The 18,367-nt window shown below is 51.0% G+C and overlaps 1 protein-coding gene across 15 annotated transcripts in view; it reads right to left on the minus strand.

The window, feature by feature from the left end:
- The window catches only part of AGPAT4 (1-acylglycerol-3-phosphate O-acyltransferase 4), a 1,398,816-nt gene that overhangs the window by 834 nt on the left and 1,379,615 nt on the right, over positions 1 to 18,367 (minus strand). For 8 of the 15 annotated variants that reach the window (XM_029224043.1, XM_029224042.1, XM_029224047.1 and 5 more), the window contains 6 exons: positions 18,183 to 18,344; positions 17,565 to 17,718; positions 14,549 to 14,651; positions 13,723 to 13,798; positions 10,774 to 10,972; positions 5,692 to 8,876 (listed from right to left, as the gene is read on the minus strand). In XM_029224043.1, the coding sequence (XP_029079876.1) occupies positions 8,782 to 8,876; positions 10,774 to 10,972; positions 13,723 to 13,798; positions 14,549 to 14,651; positions 17,565 to 17,718; positions 18,183 to 18,344 (789 nt within the window). In that variant the 3' untranslated portion in view covers positions 5,692 to 8,781. Of the gene's footprint in view, positions 1 to 5,691; positions 8,877 to 10,773; positions 10,973 to 11,056; positions 14,652 to 17,564; positions 17,719 to 18,182; positions 18,345 to 18,367 lie in introns of those variants that run through there. The other 7 variants (XR_003793727.1, XR_003793728.1, XM_029224045.1 and 4 more) reach the window with 7 other exon arrangements.

The following is an 18,367-nucleotide window of genomic DNA, read 5'->3' on the forward strand; positions in this document are numbered from 1 at the left end:
CCCCAGAAAGAAAGCTGTTGTCCATCTGCAGTCACTCGTCACTCCTGCCCCCAGCCTTAGGCAGCCACTAAGCCACGTACTGTCTCTATAGATTTGCCTGTTCTGGACATTTAATATAATGGTCTTTTGTGTCTGGCTTCTTTCACTTAGTATGGTAATTCGGAGGTTTATGCATGTTACAGCATTGTGTTAATACTTCATTCCTTTTTATTGCTGAATATCATTCCGCTGTATGGATATGCCACATGATTTATTTATTCATTTACTACTTCCACTTTTTGGTTATTATGAATGATGCTGCTCTGAACACTTGCATACAAGTCTTTGTGTGGACCTATATTTTCCTTTCTCTTGAGAGTGGAACTGCTAGCTCATATGGTAAATCCATGTTCAATTTTTTAACAAACTGTCAAACTGCTTCCAAAGTGGCTGCATTGTCTTAATTCCCAACCAGCAACACAAGAGAGTTCTAGCTTCTCCATACCTTTGTCAACACTTAATATTGTCTTTCTTTTTGTAATAGCCATTCTAGTAGATGTCAAGTGTTATCTCATTGTACTTTTGATCTGCATTTCTCTGACCATGGTGAGCATTTCTTGTGCTTGTTGGCACAAGAAATTCATATATCATTCATATATCTTTTTTGGTGAAGTGTCTATGTGAATCTTTTGCCCATTTTTATATTGGGTTATTTGTCTTCTTATTGAGTTGTGAGAGATTTTTATATATTCTGGATACAAGTCTTTACTAGACATATGATTTGCAAATGTTTGTTTTTCCCCCCAGTCTGTGGCTTTTCACATTTTTAATGGTTTCTTCTGAAGTACAGAAGTTTAAAATTTTGAAGTCTGGTTTATCAACTTGTTCTTTATTGCATGTGCTCTTGATATCCTATCTAAGAAATCATGACTTGACTCAAGATCATGAAGATTTACACCTATAGTTTCTTCTAAGAGTCTTATAGTTTTAGCTGTTATATTTAGGTCTATCATCTGTTTTTAGTTAGTGTTTGTGTATCACATCAGATAAGGGTCCAGGTTCATACTTTTGCATGTCGATATTTATTAGACCCAGCATTCATTTGTGGAAAAGACTGTTCTTTCTCCATTGAATTGTTTTGGCATCCTTGTTGAAATCAGTTGACTATGAATCTAGGGGTTTATTTCTGGACTCTCAATTCTGTTCCATTGATCTATATAGCTGTCTTATGTAGAACCACACTGCCTTGACTAACATAGCTTTATAGTAAATTTTGAAGTTGGGAAGTGTGAGTTCTTCAATTTGGTTCTGCTTTTTCAAGATTGTTTTGGCTATTCTGGGTCATTTGTATTTCCCTATTAACTTTAGGATCAGCTTGTCAATTTCTGTTCTCCCCCCAACCCCCATCAAAAAAAAATCAGCTGGGATTTTGATAGATTGCATTGAAAATATAGAACAATGTGGAGAGTATTGTTATCTTAACAATATTACGTTTCCCAATTCGTGAACAGGACAGCTCTCCATTTATTTGGATCTTTAATTTCTCTCAGCAGTGCTTTGTAATTCAGTGTACAATTCTTGAACTTTTTAAGTCTGTTTCTAAGTATTTTATTCTTTTCATGCTATTGTGAATGAAAGTATTTTCTGAATTTCTTTTCAGATTGTTCATTGCTAGTATATCAGTACAGTTGATTTTTGTATACTGGTCTTTTATCCCATGGCCTTGCTGAACTTGCTTAATAGCTCTAGTAGTTGTTTTGTAGACTCCATAGGATTCTCTACATATAAGATCATGTCATCCAAGTATAAAGACAGTGTTTCTTCTTCCTTTACAACCTGGATGCCTTATATATTTTTTCTTGACTAATTGCACTGGCTAGATCCTCCGTCCAGTACAATGTTGAACAGCACTGGTGAGAATAACATTCTTGTCATGATTTTGACCTCAGGTGGCAACATTCATTCTTTTAATTTATGGCGTTAGTTGTGGGGGTTTTGGTAAATGCCCTTTATCAGGTTGAAGATGTTTCCTTCTTTTCCTGGTTTACTGAGAGTTTTTATCATGACTAGATGTTCGATTTTGTCAAGTGTTCTTTCTGCATCTATTGAGATGATCAGATGATTTTTGTGCTTTATTAATATGGTGTACTACATCAGTTGATTTTTGGATATTAAGCCAACCTTGCATTCCTGGGATGCATCCTAGTTGATCATTCTTTACAATCCCGTCTTTGTATTGCTATTGCAATTTGTAACGTTTTGCCTCTGTATTACATGAGGGATATTGCTGTGTAGTTTTCATTTCCTGTGATTGTCTGGCTTTGGTGTCAGGATAATGCTGGCCTCATACAATGAGTCGGGATGTTTTCCTCCTCTTAGAGATTGTGAAGAACTGGTATTATTTACCATACTTCTTTAAATGTTTGGTAGAATTCACTAGTGAAACCAACTGTGCCTGGGTTTCTTTGTGGGAATTAATTAATAATTCAGTGATACTTTTAAGTTCTGTAAGGTTGGTAGTGATGTCTACTTCTTTAGTCCTGATTTTAGTATTTTGTGTTTTCTTACTCAGATCTTTTCAGAGAATCAATTCTTGTTTCATTAATATTCTTTATTGTTTTTCTGGGTTCCATTTCATTTTTTTCCCTCACACTAATCTTTATTTTTTCCTTCTTTCTGCATGCTTTGGGTTTAATTTGCCTTTTGTCTCGTTTTGTTTTGTTTCTTAAGATAGAAGATGGTGAAGGTAAAAATTATTGTAAAAATAATCCACAAGACCATTTCCTTTTATATATATAGTTTACAAATAAAGCATATATCTTGAACATATTGTAAGGATAGTTAAAAAACTGTAATGTAAAAGCAGGGGATAGATTTTCTTTTTTCTTCTAAAATAGCAGCCTCAACTACTGACATTATATTCTCTAGAGTGAGGTCAGCAAACCTTTTCTGTAAAGGGCCAGAGACTGAATATTCTTGGCTTTGCAGGCTATAGGATCTTGGTTGCAACTACTCAACCCTGCTGATGTAGCATAAAAGCAGCCACAGCAACACGTATATGACTAGATGTGGCTGTGTTCCAATAAAACCTTATTTACAAAACAAGCAGCAAGTGGGTCTTAGTTTGCTTAATGCTGCTCTAGATCACTAAGCAAAATTAAGAAACATCATTTTCCTAGGCCAGTAGAACTTATACAAAAGAGTATAAGCTTTCAAAGGCCATGGGTAATGCCACCTTATTCATATGTCTGTATACTGCCATGAAAAGGTGAATTATTCACTCATCAGGTCAAAACTGAGGCCGGGTGGCTGTGTGCTAACGGGGCTGGCTCCTGTGGGCTTGTACACAGGTGCTGAAGGCAGCTCCAGGAGGAGTCTGAGCTGTGGCTGCTCAGCAGTGCACGTCTGCCTACACAAGGGCAGCCCTGGCACTTGAAGCATATGCCTTTTTTTCCCCTAGTAAGTGGAGGATCGCATATTTTTCCAAAATCAGTGAGCTTGTTCCTACCAGCGTGTTGAAGCAGGTAACTCCCTTATTAGCTGCAGTGTCTAAAGTCACTGCCTTGCAAATCACTCATTTAACGGCATGATAGAAACTTCTGTGCTGCTTGGAATTTTTCACCCTCCCTGTAGCCCAACAGCCTGTTAAATTCCCAGCCTCATCCTGATTCAACATCAAAAGGGTCACCAGTCTTCTACTCTGGGATGGGTCCTTTAGTCACATGCTCCAGCAGCCTGCCATTTCATCACATCACTTTTTTTCTTCTTGAGTCAACTATTATAAATTCTAGAGGCACGGCTCTTTCCCTATATTAGGTGATTTTTTTCTTATCCATTTAAATCATTCCTGTTTGAGTGACTTCTTCCTAACACATGTGCAGCTTTAGTGGTTTCCTACCCACCTTCCAAAGGAAATTATTACTCTTCAGCAATTCATACTGCTTACCTCCTTAGAATTCAAAAGAACATAGTTGCCAGAAATTTCAAAACTCTTTAGTCACTCCAGCATGTGAAACAAGACTGTATAAAAAAAATATTAAAGGTAAAAATTGTATGAGTCTCACTCAGTGAAAAGCTTCACCAGTACAGCCCCAGGAGATATTTTCTAGATACCGCGAAGATCTAAGTAAGGGCTTACTGTCGTTTTTTTAATCAATTCATAACCTTAATATTCAAACAGGACAAGGCTGCGGGGGCTGAGGAATGCCTCCTTTGGAACTGCTTATCCTTCACTGGAGAAACGCTATGCTTTCTTGACTGATAGCTGAAGTTCAGAGGGTTGACCAATTTTACTTTGGCCTAATTGTGCTTGAGCAAGATTTTTATTTTTACTTTAGGAAAGGGAGTCAAAAGAAGACAATTGAAAGTCGATTCTTAAAGCCTCTGAATCAGTGTCCCTTCATGGCTGCTCACTGTGACCCTGTGTGAGGGGCCCAGGAGCCCGCGCTGCCCCCACGGAGGTGACACTGAGGGGACGTACATTAGCTATTGAGGTGAAGTTCTGATATTCTGCTCTTTCTGACCAAAATAATGGTCATTTCCAACAGCTGAATGTCATAAACAGATACCAGTTGGTGGCAAATGCTGTGAATGGTCTCAGATGTCACAGATCAAGAGAAACGGGAGTGTGTGCTCAGTCGCCTCCCGTCAGGTGTCCGCCTGGCGCTTTGGATGCCAGTGTAGCAGGACAGGAAGCCTCGGGGCATCAGAAGTGCTTGGTTTGCATTTAAATTTATTGGAAGCTCTGGAAATACTCAAAGCCCACGCCAGGGATGCAGGAGTGTGAGATGCAGCCTCGGAGAGCTCGGGGCACCCGCTCGCTCGTAGTTGCCAGGTCCGGCGCTGCGGCTCAGGTGACCCGGTGAGAGCCGAGGCCCTCAGCCTTCTGGAGGGGGTCGGGGTCGTTTCGGAGGGCAGAGGGACTGGCCCTGGGAAGACTGCGTGCTTGCTTGTTTGGAGAAAGACCGGCTGCTCAATCTGCAGCTCCTGGCAGCTCAGCCCCGTCCCACCCCCCGTAGCAGGAAGGCAGGGCCAGCGTGGCGGTGAACACGTGCGTTCCAGCTTCTTTATTTTGTGCTCTGTAAACAGCGCGCTGGAACTGCACGGTTAAGGCGTTGGAAACACTGTCGCTGAAGGAGGTGACAATGAACAGGACAACCTGAGTGACGTGTCACAGAGTAAACAGGAGGGTCACACTGGTGGGTGCCCTTCCGAGAGGCTCTAGGGCAGGAGGGGGCGGTACACGGCCAGCTGCAGGCACAGTCGGAGCCCACGCTGCTTCCGCGGCAGGAAAGGGTGGCACTGGCAGCCCTCCTGTGTCACCCGGCAGACTGGCGGTCGCCAGAGGGTTTGTTCTTCCCGCTCTAACCCGGCAACCCTGAGCAAAGTCTGACTAGCGCTTTAGACAGTGCTGGATGAAACCTCTTGTTTTGAACAGGTCCCTCCACAGATGCCTTCTCGCTTCTGTCCATGTTTACAAGTAAGCTCTTAAAGCCTCTGAAAGCCTAATCTGTTTGGCTTGGGGACCAGCCAGGCCACTGTTCCACTCCGCCAGGAGAGAAACCGGTAAACCAGCGGGGTCTGGTGTGTGTCTGTCACATCAGCTCTTTCTACGTTTTGGCTGCACAGTTACTGGATATTACATGTAAATCACTGTCTTTCAGACCCACTCAGCATATATTAGAAAAACACATTCATCACTAGCTACTGTTGTTTTTTTTTTAAACAAGGGTTTCTTTAGAGAATACAGCAGCCAGGAGACACTCCAGTACGACTGTGTGATCCTAGGAAAAAGGCAAACTGTGGTCTCTCTACAAAAGGTAAACAAGGTGGCCGACTAGCCCAGAACGTGCATCCGCTTTTCCTCCATGTCAGTCACAGAATCAGTCCACCTTCCTTAAACTCATCTCAGGTGGTTGGTGTTTTCTAAATAAAGAAAGTCCCTTTATGGGCTTGGTTCCTAGAAGAAGTGCATTAAACTCCCTGCCTCAAAGCTGCAGGTCTCGGACATGGCCCTTAACACCTGGGAGGACCCTGCACTGATCTCCAGTCTGCAGGAAACTTTGCATTTTTCTCTTCCACATTGGGTTTCATTCAGAGCAGCCTCTGAGCAGGGCTGATCTAAGCTGCCATGGGACGGAGATGTCAGACAGACAGGACGTGATGCTCGTATTTCATCCCGCACTGCTCGGGGACAGAGAGCCGGCTTCACATCCGCAGGTTTTTAATTCTTGGAAAAGTAAACGCCCTGGGAACCAGCACCGCTCTCTGCTGAAGAGATTGTGGCATCGGCAAGACCTGGACAGGGTGAAGGGATTTGGGGAGGGGTGCTTGTCTCTGCCACTGCGGTAACAGGCAGGAGGAACACCACGTCCCCGTACCGCCAAACGAAATGTTTTTTCATGGAGGGAGCTGAACAACTGAAACACTGTTAGGATCTCTCCCCAGCAGCCCACGCGCTCTGGTTTCCTAAGGAGAATGTTTTGCCCGCCTTCCTCCAACCTGGACCCTTACGTCTGCACTGGTGAGCAGCTTTGTTTGCTTCTTATGTTTTGTGTTTGGTCCCAGAGCCAATTCAGGTTAAATGTCCATGGGTCCCTTTTATGTTCCAGGAAGAAGGAGTGGCTGTATGTTATCAGAACTTAGATTACTGCTGTTGACTGGGAAGATGACACGGAGGAAGAGGACACATTTTTGGATACTCCAAGGTAATTTCTGAGCATTTTTGAGAAGTAGCAGTGTGGAGGCAACTTTCTAAGCTTTCCGCCTTATTTATGTAATGCTTTAGGAGTCTTAAAAACGTGATCACATATACTGCTTCAGTTCACCCTTGAGACAACCCAAGAGGTAGGTGTTATCACCCCCATTTTACAGTTGGGAAAACAGAGGTAAAATGGCTCGCACAAGGTCTTACAGGGACTTGGCTGCAGGGTTCCGTAAGGGTGAACCTTGTAGCTCGGAGCACAGCCAGCGCTTCTGACTGCTCTTCTCTGTCTTCTCCCACGGAGCTAGGAGGCCCCAGGGCAGAACGGCCCAGGTGTGAGCCGACACGCGGGAACATGGGTGCACACCTGAGGTGCTTATCCCCAGGCTGCTGCCTACAGAGCTCTGCTCTTGAGGGGAGGCAGCGTTTGGAACTGGCAAGCGGCCTTATGCACGTGGCTTCATGCACGTGGCCTCATGCACGTGGCCTTAGGCACGGCGGGAAAGGCCCCACCCTGCCCTCGGGGACTCCAGTAGGAGTCCACGCACCCCAGCCTCACCGACACTCTCTTCCCACAACTACGCCAGGACGTTCCCCTTTTCACTTCTGCTGACTTGTATCAATGGTCCTGTAAGCAGAGAGCTTCTCTTAAACCCTCTCGTAACTTCACTTGTGCTTGGTAAGCGCTCAGTGACTAAGAGCAAACGTGGGACATGATTCGGAATAGAATAAGCCTTTAAATAGTATTTGGCCAACTTTTATATGGGACCGTTCATCCCTTCTTACATAATCGCAGCAAAATAGGAGGTAAGTACCGGGTGGCATGGGGCAGTCCAGGGAAAAAGGCTGCTCCAGTTCGGCGCACGTTCCCGCCAGGCCCACCCAGCGCTGCGGCGGCGTGGCCCGAGACGTGTGCTGTGTGGCGTCTATTCGTTCTCCGGAAACGCCACTGCTTTCCTCTGTTCTTCTGCCTCTGGCGCCTGTTGACTGACAGCAGTTTGCCGCAATCCTGCACATGGACCGTGACTCCAAAGACCATCCTAGAGGCCGAGGAGCAGGGCTGTTCCGCGTCGTGGCAGTCTGGGCTTCCAGAAGCAAAGCAAAAGCCCGGGGGGACCACGTACCACAGTGTCTGCTCAGCCTGACCCTGCTCGGAGGAGCTCCTGGGCTCCGGCGTGGTCGGTCCTCTGTTAAAGTGAGCCTGCATTTGTTTGGGGACCAATTCTGCTTGCTACCGAGATGAGCAGAGGCTGTAAAGTCACCATCTCTCAAATGGCTGCAGAACGCCCAGGCTTTATTTTAATGCTCGGCTTCAAGACGAGGTTCTTCAGGAAGTTGGGCACATCTTCAGGACTTCGGCCGGAGACTCCACTGCAGGGAGAGTGGGGAACCATCGCCACCTCCCAGGGGCCCCGTCACCGTGTCCTGCGGACACGGCTCAGCTGGCCTCCTGGCTCCTGCCGTCTCCACGCAGACACTCGCAGGCTCCTGCGTTTGCAAACCCACCTCGTCTAGCCACCCTGGCCCACGGGCCCTCTTCCCCCCCAAGACCCCTCCTGTGAGCACCCTCCAGAGCACCGTGGTCCAGACTCCAAAACGCAAGGCAGGGGCTGAATGGAAGGAGGGAGCGGGCTGTGTGAACACACCACACAGGAGCCAAGCACTTTAATTTTCTTTTTTTTTGGAGGCATAATTTAGTCATCTTACCTAAAGTGACTTGCACTCTGTCTGTGGCAATCCAGGGTTACAGAAAACTCAGCACCAAAGGATGGAAGGGAACTCCCCGAGTGTTCCCCATTTCTGCCCTCCCCCTGCACCTCAAGTACCCTCCGAATGATCACACTCACCCGCACCTCATTCTCGCTCACACGTGTTCCTTCCCATCGCACATACACACGCTCACACAGACTCACACAGAAAGAAAGAGAACCGAAGCCCACTAAAGCACAGGGGGAAAGGATTTAAGCACGTTTCCTCCCCATCTGGCGCTGAGACCATGCCCCTGCCTCCCCAGCAGGGGCTCACCCAGTTCCATCACTGGGTCCCTCCAGCGTCCACCAGTCCTCCAGGGTCCCCTTTGGATGGTGGTGCATCCCGGGTCAGTCGCTGTGTTTCTGCTTGCTGTCCATGTTGCCGTAGGCAGAGCCCTTGTCAATTTCCGTGACACCAATCATCCATCGGACCCCCATGGAAGCTGCGGAAATAGGAAGGGCAGGTTAGGAGAAGCCTGCAGGGACTCCGCTGTGATTTGCTCGATGGGAACCAAAGAAGGGAGCTTTGTAAATCTCAAGCATCAGCTGAGAGCTGGCTGACTTGGGTGCACTTCATAATCCCTGTCTCAGTTACCCTTGAGCATGGGTGCCGGCTCTAACTGGACTAGGGGACATTAAAACAGAGCAAGGCTGTTCCGGTGGCAAGTTTTAATCCTTCTGCACTGGAGGTGAACAGAACGTGGTGAGCCGTACCCCGCTGTGCCCAGGGGCTTGCAGAATTCCTCTGCTTCCTATGCCGATCCCTAAGGCAAAGAGGACTCTTTGGTGAACGCAGTGCAGTAACTTACAAGCACCCTTCAGCAAGGCTTAATGAAGGACATACCAGGCCCTGGACAGTGCAGCAGCTCAAATTCCCGTTTAGCGCCCAGCATGTCCCAGCATTGCTTTTGGTGCAAGTTTTAGAGCAGCAGACAAGCAAAGTCCCTGCCTGCCTTTTCTCCGACAGCAGGATTTGGCCCAGAGAAAGTGTAGGACGCACACCAGAGCCCGGTTTAACCGCTAGGAGGCTGGAAAACACGGTCTAGAGCGCAGAAGCTGCAGTTAAGCGCTCCCTCTGGAGACGATAGACACGGTGAGCTCCTTGGGCGCAGGGACCACGTCTGTCTCAGTCACCTTGGTGTGCCGAGCACCGAACATGGGGCCTGGCAACAGTCTGTTTACAGTACGCATGTAAAAGTGGATAGATGGGGAGCGGCTGAAACTGTGAACTGTCAGACTAGGGAGCCGACTGGGATGGAGAGTCCGCCCAGCGTATGGGGCTCATGGAGCCCATGGGTCAAGTTACAGTGGGCTGCTTCCAGCCTGGGGCCAACTCCAAACAGGCTGGGACATGAGCCCCTGCCCCAGCATTAGAACTTTGTTCAGTGGAGTTGATGACGTTGTGGAGAGTGAACCTCGGACTCCAGTGCAGAAAGGCTTCCTGAGAGGACCAAGACACTGAGTAATTCCGGGCAAAGCGTAGCAAGGCTCGGGCTCACGGGTGATGAGGTCTTGGGGAGACAGCAGTCACTTCCTCCAAAGCTGGAGACGCCCCACGTCTCCCAGGGAGAGCGCTGGGCCTCTGCTCACCACACACCCGGGCCGCCCTCCCCAGCCATCATGTGCAAGGCGCTCCAGCTTCCTCCAGAGGGCGTGGTCTGCGTCTTCGCCTTCCTGCTACTGCATGCAGAAAGGCTGGGTCCAACCCTCCATCCCCATCCCACTGGGGGCCTGACCACCACAGCTCCCCTGGACACCGGCCAGCCAAGCTGCACACTGGCCGTGTACAGTGGTAACTGGCTGCCCCACTTCAAAAACAAGTGGCAGTGCCCAGGGAAGCTTGGGGCTATGGAGCAACGTCCGTCGTTTGAAACCACATACGGGTCAAATAAAGCCCGTAGGGATGAGTGAAAAGACTGAATTACCCAACTTCTCCACTCAGTGCAGGTGGCAACCGAGGAGACGCACCCACACCTACTTCCCCAAGAAGGCCTGGACCCACTTGGAATAGCGAAGAGCCTGGCTGGCTCCTGCCAGGACCCAGGAAGCCGTTTCCTTGCTGATGGGCAGAGCCCGGGGAGGACGGAGCTCGTCCCTGGGCCCTGGCGGGGCTTGCAGGCGCAAGGGGTGCATGCGCACGGGGAGGGGGCGCCCGGGCGGAAGCCCTCCAGGCTGGGGTTTCTGGGCCCGGCTCGAGCTTCTGCCTGTCCACCTGCGGGATCTGCAGCCGGGCCTTGTCCTCACAGACGGCGCAGTGCCCCCCCCCCCCCCCTCCTCCCCGCCCGTGCCGCGGTGCCCCCCCCACCCCCCCCGCCCAGGCCCCGCTGGCCCCGTACTCACCCACGAAGAAGACGAGGACGAAGCTGGCCAACGTCAGGGAGGAGCCGCTGCGGACCATGTTGACGAGGAAGCGGAAGAACGGGTAGAGCAGCAGCGAGGCCCAGAACAGCCAGTTGACGAGCGTCCAGGGCCGCCGCGGGGGCACCATGGGCGTCCCGGGGAAGGTGCCCGTGCGGGAGTACTCCTCCTGGAGGGCGTCCTGTGGGCAGAGGGCCGCCTGACCTCCCGCCGCCGCCCGCCCGCCCCCGGGCCCCCCACCCCTTCCCCGCGATGAGGCCAGGCGGCCCGCTGGGCCGGAACCTCCTGAACCCGGTAAACGGCCAAGGGGTGGGGGTGGGGGGTCTTCCAGCTCGACTCAAATACCCCAACATCCTCCCAGGGCCGACAGCGCGCTCGCCGAACAAAGAGCATCTGCGGCCCTGCTTGGCTGGCTCACCCCGTCGTGGCCCAGTTGTGCAGGGAGTTAGTTGAGTTTTCTGGAAAACAAGCGTCCATATACCCAAACCTTATACCTTAAGCGCTTAATTTTCCCTTCAACAACTTGAGATAGAGATGTCTAAAGTACTTGTCTTACTTGTCTTCTTTCCCAATCAGGATGTACTAAATGATGCGAATTTCTGACCACTCAAGGTCATGATTAAAATGAGTCCTCAAAGGGCCGCTTTGGAAGGAGAGCCCCTGGCCCTTCCTGGGCACTTCAGGGGCTCTGCCCTGCGGCCCCTTCCCGGCTGCCCCTCCAGCCTGGCGGGTCTCAGGGAAATCACACGATCGAGCAATTGTTGGACAAGGTATCACGTGCGGGGGGCTCCCAGCCTCAAGAGGTGAGGGAGACACAGCCAGTCGGCCAAACAGGACTTCCCAGGAAGTGACAGTGACGTGTGGATGCCCAGAGAGATGGCACCTAACCTGCCAAGGCCTCCCATTCCGCCTCCTGGCCAGAACTTGGGTGACTTTTCTTATCCCAGCAGGGCCATCAGGAGCCTGGTAACTAGGTAACTGGGGTGCGGTGGACTGGATATTTGCACCTGCCTCCCTGAATTCCCACACTGAAATCTTAACCCCCGAAGATGGTGGTATTAGGAGGAGGTGCCTTTGGGGGGTGATTAGGTCATGAGGGTGGAGCCCCCATGAATGGGGTTAGTGCCTTTATAAAAGGGACCTCAGAGAGCTCTCTCAGCCCTCCCACCATGAGGACACAGCAACATGGCAGGCTGGGACCAGAATCTGACTGACCATGCTGGCACCCTCACCTCTGACTCCTGATTATCCAACCTCCAGAAATGTCAGCAGTAAGTTTCTGTGGTTTATAAGCCACCGTGCCTGTGGGTGGCACTTTGTTACAGAAGCCTGATTGGACTAAAACAGGAGGTGATACTTTTGTGCCTTAAAAAAAAAAAACACCAGCTTTACTGGGGTGTCATTTACATACCGTAAAATTCACCCATTTAAAAAATGGGCAAGTTTTCTTGAATTCTTTCTTTTCCTTAACAGCCTTGATAGTGCTTTTCTATTGTCATGTTACAACGGGGAACTGAGGATGCTTTTTCTATCTCGTTTCCAGTGAGACATTTGCTAAGCCAAGATTTTTTTATCTGTAACCTCTAACAGGAGGAAAAAGTACTCCCTTTTCTAGGAGTCAGCAGGATTCTGAACTTTGTATTCACTCCAGAGTTTTCTTTTTCTCTGGTTTCATTAGAAAACTAAACCTCACCCAAGACCCCCACTGCTCTCCAGTGACGTGGTGGCCACTGCGACTCCTGCCAGCCTCGCGGGCTCCGTCCGTGTGACTTTGTGACTTTGCCGGGTGGGACACAGACGCCTGGCTCAGGGCCAGACGTCAGCTCCAGCAGCAGAATGTTTACGGCCTCTCTGGGCTGTGTTATTTCTTTTGTAATAAAGCCCGCCTGTCAGGGAGGGGGACTTTGTTAATGATGCCTCCATTTTTTGGTCTCCACATGTTATCATCCTGTGGCATGTTTTACCTTGGAACTGGGAACTGTATTTCCTAGAAAGAAACAGCACCCCAAAAGTCTACAGGAGCAGGAGAACCTGTTGACAGAGGACAAGTGCCCTGAGTCCACACTGTGTGCGGCTGCCACCAATGCACTGGACAGGAGGGCACAGAGGCCGAGCGACCCACGTACAGCTGGACCGACTGGGCTTTCCCAGCGTTCAGCTCAGCAAAATAAAATTTCTCTTATGACCCTGGGTAGAAAGGGAAGAAAAGGAGAGGAAAAAGAAAGGGGGGGGGGGGCGGACAGAGAGAAAGAGCTGGCGCCTCCTTATGTCAACAAATCCAGGCAGGGGGAGCTTTCTGGGAACAGCCCTCCCAGGCATCAGCCAGGGCTCAGGCCTGGGAGTGTGTTGTTTGAAGAGGACCGTGCCTTGGGGCCAAGCCCACCACTCTTCCAAGGCGTGTAAGTGTTACACTTTTCCCTCAGTGTAAGCGGAAAACCCACCGCCAGCTTGAAAACCTCTTAATTCCGACTCCTGAAGGAGTCAAACGCGGCCCAGGTGGACCCTTGTGGGCCTTCGTCCTGCTCACGCTGGTGATGTTTTAGAGACCAGACAGGCAATCACACTGTGGACCCAGAGCCATCACTGCCAAAGAGAGCGCCCACACCCCCCCAAGAATATTTTGCCTTCAGACCAGCAGCGGGAAAATGGACAAAGGGCTCTTGGGGCCATAACTCCCTCTTTTGTCCACTACACCCATGAAATAGTCTTCCATTCTTTCTGTGAAGGCCCCTTTAAAAACATTTTGCGACGTTTTTTTTCCCTGTCGCCAAGTAGAGCGTCGGCCCTGGGGTCATTGACATCCAGGGCGTGAGGTCTCGCCCGGTGGGAGAGGCTCACCCTCCACCATCAACTCCCGGAGGTCCCAAAGCACCACAGCTGCCGCTTGAAAAGGACCCTTAGATGGTGCAGAGCCCACCCCGTAGCACCGACCTTCTCCTGGTAGAGCTTGTGCAGCCAGGCCGCGCACCTGTCCTCATCTTCTGGGACTTCTCCTAAAGGGATCCGCCTGCCAAGCAGAGAGCAGCTAGCAAGGAGGAGGCCCATGCCGGGTGCCCCGAACACAGGTTCAAACTAACAGTGCTTGCCATCCTTCAGCTTCTATTTAGGTAGTAGTCTAGATAATGTGGAAGTGAGAGGGTAGTTCAGTTGATTGAAAAGAGGGGAAATCCACATCCATATGGGGGGGAAATACAGGCCCAAATGCAGTCACGGCCCACGAGGGAATGGCCCAGAGCCTGATTCAATGACTCAGACAAAGACCAGTCAAGGAGGACACCTGCCTCTGTGCTCCCTAGCTTGGAATATAACACACAAGTGAGATGCTGCTGAAATGTTCTCCATTTGCTTTGAGGCCTCTTTGTAAATTACAGATGCTCTTTTCTGTGTCTGTTTCTATGGGGTAGACACATCCTCCAAGAAAGGGGGTCAATAAAATAAACTCTCACACTCAGTCTCAAAAATGGCTGCAAAATACTGTCTTTCGTTTGTCGGACCTGAGCTCTTTGATGAGAACGAGCTGGTGAGAGTCACCAAGTGTCTGGGAAGACAAGAGCCTTCACCTACTTATTTACATCAGTGCACGAGTCTCTATTAATATAAACATGACTGTGAACACATTCCATTTAGTACAGACTGCAGACAAGAAATTATTAATACGTTCATACAGTCCCCTGGAGGAAGGTCTGCGGGTCATTTGTGATTTATCTATTTTGGGATGGGCGCCCTATTTTCTGGAAAGGAAACGAAGCCAGCTTACCTAACGTATAAATCTGCGTGATATTTCTTTCCATTTAGGACTCCCAGCAGTGTTGGATTTTCATTATTTCTGAAATTGAGTGTACAGTCATATACAGCTGAAACTATAAAAAAATAAAACAAATACAAAGCAGTATATAGCGTGTGAACCCAATTTCATTTTGTAGATACACAGATTGGAAAAACAATAATTGAGTTGCTAGCTGATTATCTTGGAATGAAGGGACTACTAATTTCTTCTTCATGCTTTTCTGTATTGTCCAAATGTTCTACGTTGAGTACATACCACGTTCCATCATCAGAAAAGCACACAGCTTAGTAACAACACAGTTACTGCTGAGGTCAGATGGCCCATCTAGATGATGTACTACAACAGATATCAATATTTAAACAAATATCAATAGCAAGGTAAGTCAATCCAAAGAATACGATCTAAGGAGGTTTCTGAGTTACAGCAGCATAACCATTCTATGTGCATTTTTCCCCTAGAAAAATAAGATAGCTATAAAACTAGAATAAGATACTGGAAACTTCCTGAGGGACTGAAACATGGTTTAGTCAGTTGACACGTAGCTGAGAAACAAACAAGAATGTGTGATTTTTAACCGGTCTGCCAGCTGGTGAGTTAACCTGTCAGCGTATTGAAAGTTATGTCAACATTCACTGCTGGAGCCCCAGGGCCTGGCCCAGGCTCCGTGGATGCTGCTTGGATGGCAGGATGGCAGGAGGACAGGATGTGTGAAGGAACAGTGAGAGAAGAGCAGGGTAGAAATACGCAGTGGAAACAGACGGCCCCTCCCGCAGAGTCAGTAAGGCAGGACTGGACAGTGGAAAGAACAGAAGTTCTGCCGTCAGTCTGGGTGCGAATCCCAGGGCCACCTTTTCCCAGATGCGGAATCTTCTCTTGAACAGCCCACTCGGTCTCCCTGAGCCTAGTTCTCCCGGGGAATGGGACTCGGGATGCTGAATGTCAGCCCTTCCCAAAGGCCCCAGCACATCGTTTGTGCTCAGTAGACTTCACTGAGAGCTCTGCATACCTGCAATTACTACCAATCGAGTGAGTGGGGTGATGGGCGGGTAGAGAGTCACTTGGTCTGGCTGGGAACGTGAAGAACCAAGGTTCAAAACCACTGTCCGTTTGCTTCTACCTGCCGCCTGCCCACCACGTGGGGTCCACAGGGGGTGCTCTGGCAGCTAGAGCATGTCTTAGCCAAAGGGAGAGGGTCCCTCTCGCTGACCTGCAGGAGTGCCGGCAGGTAGCTTCCCACCCCTCCACCGAAGCAACCGAGACCACTCCCCTGTCCTCCCCGGCGGGGAGAGGTATCCCCCTCCCTAGGAAGAGTGAGGCTGGGGGAGAATAACCTTCACGTTTAGTACATCGTCCAGCCATTTTAAGCACAGAATTACGTAGAGTGAAAGGCCTCAGGCTGCATGGGGTGTGGCTGTAGAGCCCCAGGGTGTGAGAGCCCATGTCTGTCAATGGGTCTCACACCTCCTTTCTTCAGCCTGCCCTTACACAGCAGCCTGCTGCTTGCAACACAGCGGGTGTTACTTCGATTAATCAAGGATGGGGCTTCCCCAGAGAACAGCCTAAATTTGCACAGTTCCCTCCTTTTCCAGAGAAGAAGCCCCAAGGTCTTGAAGTGATAGAACTGGGCCCGGCACTAGATCCATCTGCCTGCAAAGCCCAGCAGAAGGACGGGTACGCCCCTGCCAGCCAGGCCGCCCTGGGTGTGACCCCAGCCTGCTGTGTAATAGTAGAGTCACTTGGGATAAGTTCCTCACCCTTCAGCCCCAACTTCCTCATCTGTAAATTAGAAGTAAAAAAAGTTTCCTTCACTGCATCTGGCGGGCACGTGCTGCGGCCACGCTATGTGTGAGGTGCTTGTGCTGCCTGGCGTATTAGAATTGCCCTGCTATCGTCATCATCGTCACTATTCGCGGGGGTGGGACAGCCTGCAGAGCTGGGCAGTCTTTGCCCCTTCGGCCTGTAGACAAAGCTCAGGCAGGGGGGAGAATCTGCGGGAGGGACCCACAGCCGCCTGGAGCAGTGTTAAAGTCACGTGTTAAAGTCAGACTCGGTGCCGCCTTCGCTCCATCCACAGGAGCCGGGTGGCCGGTCTGCGCGATCACAAAGACAAAGCTCCTGGTGGGGCCGCCGCCCCCTGATGTGGGGACGGCACCGGAAACGCCGCACGGTCCACACGCACCGACCCCAATCCCCGGTGCAGGCCGGGGAGGAGCTGGGGGTCTCGGCCTCATGGGGCAGAGAGGACCGGGGACCGGGGCCGCAGAGACCGCGTTGGGCCCCCGCCGGCTCTCCCCGCAGAACGCTCGGCCTCGGGGCCTTGGTGGGCGCAGAGCCGGCGCCGGGGACGCGGGGAGGTCCTCCAGCTCCGCCCTCCCGCCTCCTGGGAGACGAGGGACAGGGCAGTGGGGCTTCCGGCACCCGCAGGGCAGGAAAGGGTAAAGCACCTGTTTCCAAACTAAAGGGACCAGAATTCAACAGGAGACAAGAGACTGCGGCAGGCTGGTCTTGTTGCTACTTGCTTCTCGTCCTTACCTACAGTAATTTAGGGCTCCGGACTCAAGGCCAGCCCGACAGACGGCAAGGTCACAGAGGTCATCGCCTGGAGGCAGCTGATGCCAAAGACGGGCAAGAAATGCCAAATAAAGCAAAACCGCAACAAAAACCTGGGCTGACCCGGCGTGTGCCCTAGGCACGCAGCAACGCCCGCCGCCTGCAGTACCTGCGCCGAGCAGCAGAGGGCAGTGTTGGCCTAGCGTGCGTGTGCCTACACGTGTGGGCGTGGTGCGTGTGCGCACTTGTGCAGGCAGTGGCCACTCCGCCAACGCTGGGTGCCCGGACCCAGGTTAAGCAGGGGTGATGTGCCAGCCTCCGTCCCTGGCTCCTCTCCGTCGTACGGGCGGGGGTGGGGGCACAGGGAGGAAGCTACTCCTATGGGTGCCAGGGACCCCTTCCCTCACTGCACGGGGCCCCGCAGGGTCGTCCTTACCTACATTTCTCAAACTCCTCACGGTGATGGCGAAGCCCTTGGTGCGAGGCAGCAGGTGGTGCTTGAGGCTGGGCAGCCCCTTGGCCTGGGCCACCTGCATGCTTATCTGGTGCTTCTTCTCCGTGAACCGCGTGCCCTCGCAGTGAATCAGGAACTGGAAGGGACAGGGTGGCCGTCACACACGTCCCCGAGGCCACTTACACACCCCATGGTCACTCAGACAGCTGAGGTCACACACACAGCCTCGAGGTCACACACACAGTCCTGAGGTCACATAGACAGCTCCCAGGTCACACACACAGCCCAGGGGTCACACAAGGTCCAGGGGTCCCACGCACCATCCCCCGTCAAACGCCGCACACGGTCCCACAGGAGCCTTAGGAAGTGGCCCGAGCAGGGATGGCCTGGCAGCTGTGCCTGCTCTCCCCTCAGGACCTCCAGCCCCCCATCTGTGTTCAAGGGTCTGTGAGCTTCAGAGAGAGGGTCTACATTTGTGGAGGCTCAGGAAGCAGAGGCATGAGCGAGTGTGAGTGTGTGACCGGGGAACCCCGAGTTCATATGCGACGGGGCACCCCGAGTGTGAGTGTGACGGGGCGCCCGAGGGCCGGGTGCACGTACAAAGTACTTCTCAGGGTAGTCCCGCAGGTGCAGCAGGCTCTCAGAGACGGTCTTGCGGTCCTGCTCCCACTTGCGCGTGCAGAAGACCATCTCCGTGAAGTACCACATCCAGCCGATTATGGGGACGTAGGCCAGCTCCTTCTTGGCCAGGACCTTGGAGCCCTGAAACAGAGGGGGCCCGGGGC

Source organism: Monodon monoceros, unplaced genomic scaffold (assembly GCF_005190385.1).
Source record: "Monodon monoceros isolate NGI ecotype Baffin Bay Population unplaced genomic scaffold, NGI_Narwhal_1 Super_Scaffold_15, whole genome shotgun sequence".
NCBI lineage: Eukaryota > Metazoa > Chordata > Mammalia > Artiodactyla > Monodontidae > Monodon > Monodon monoceros.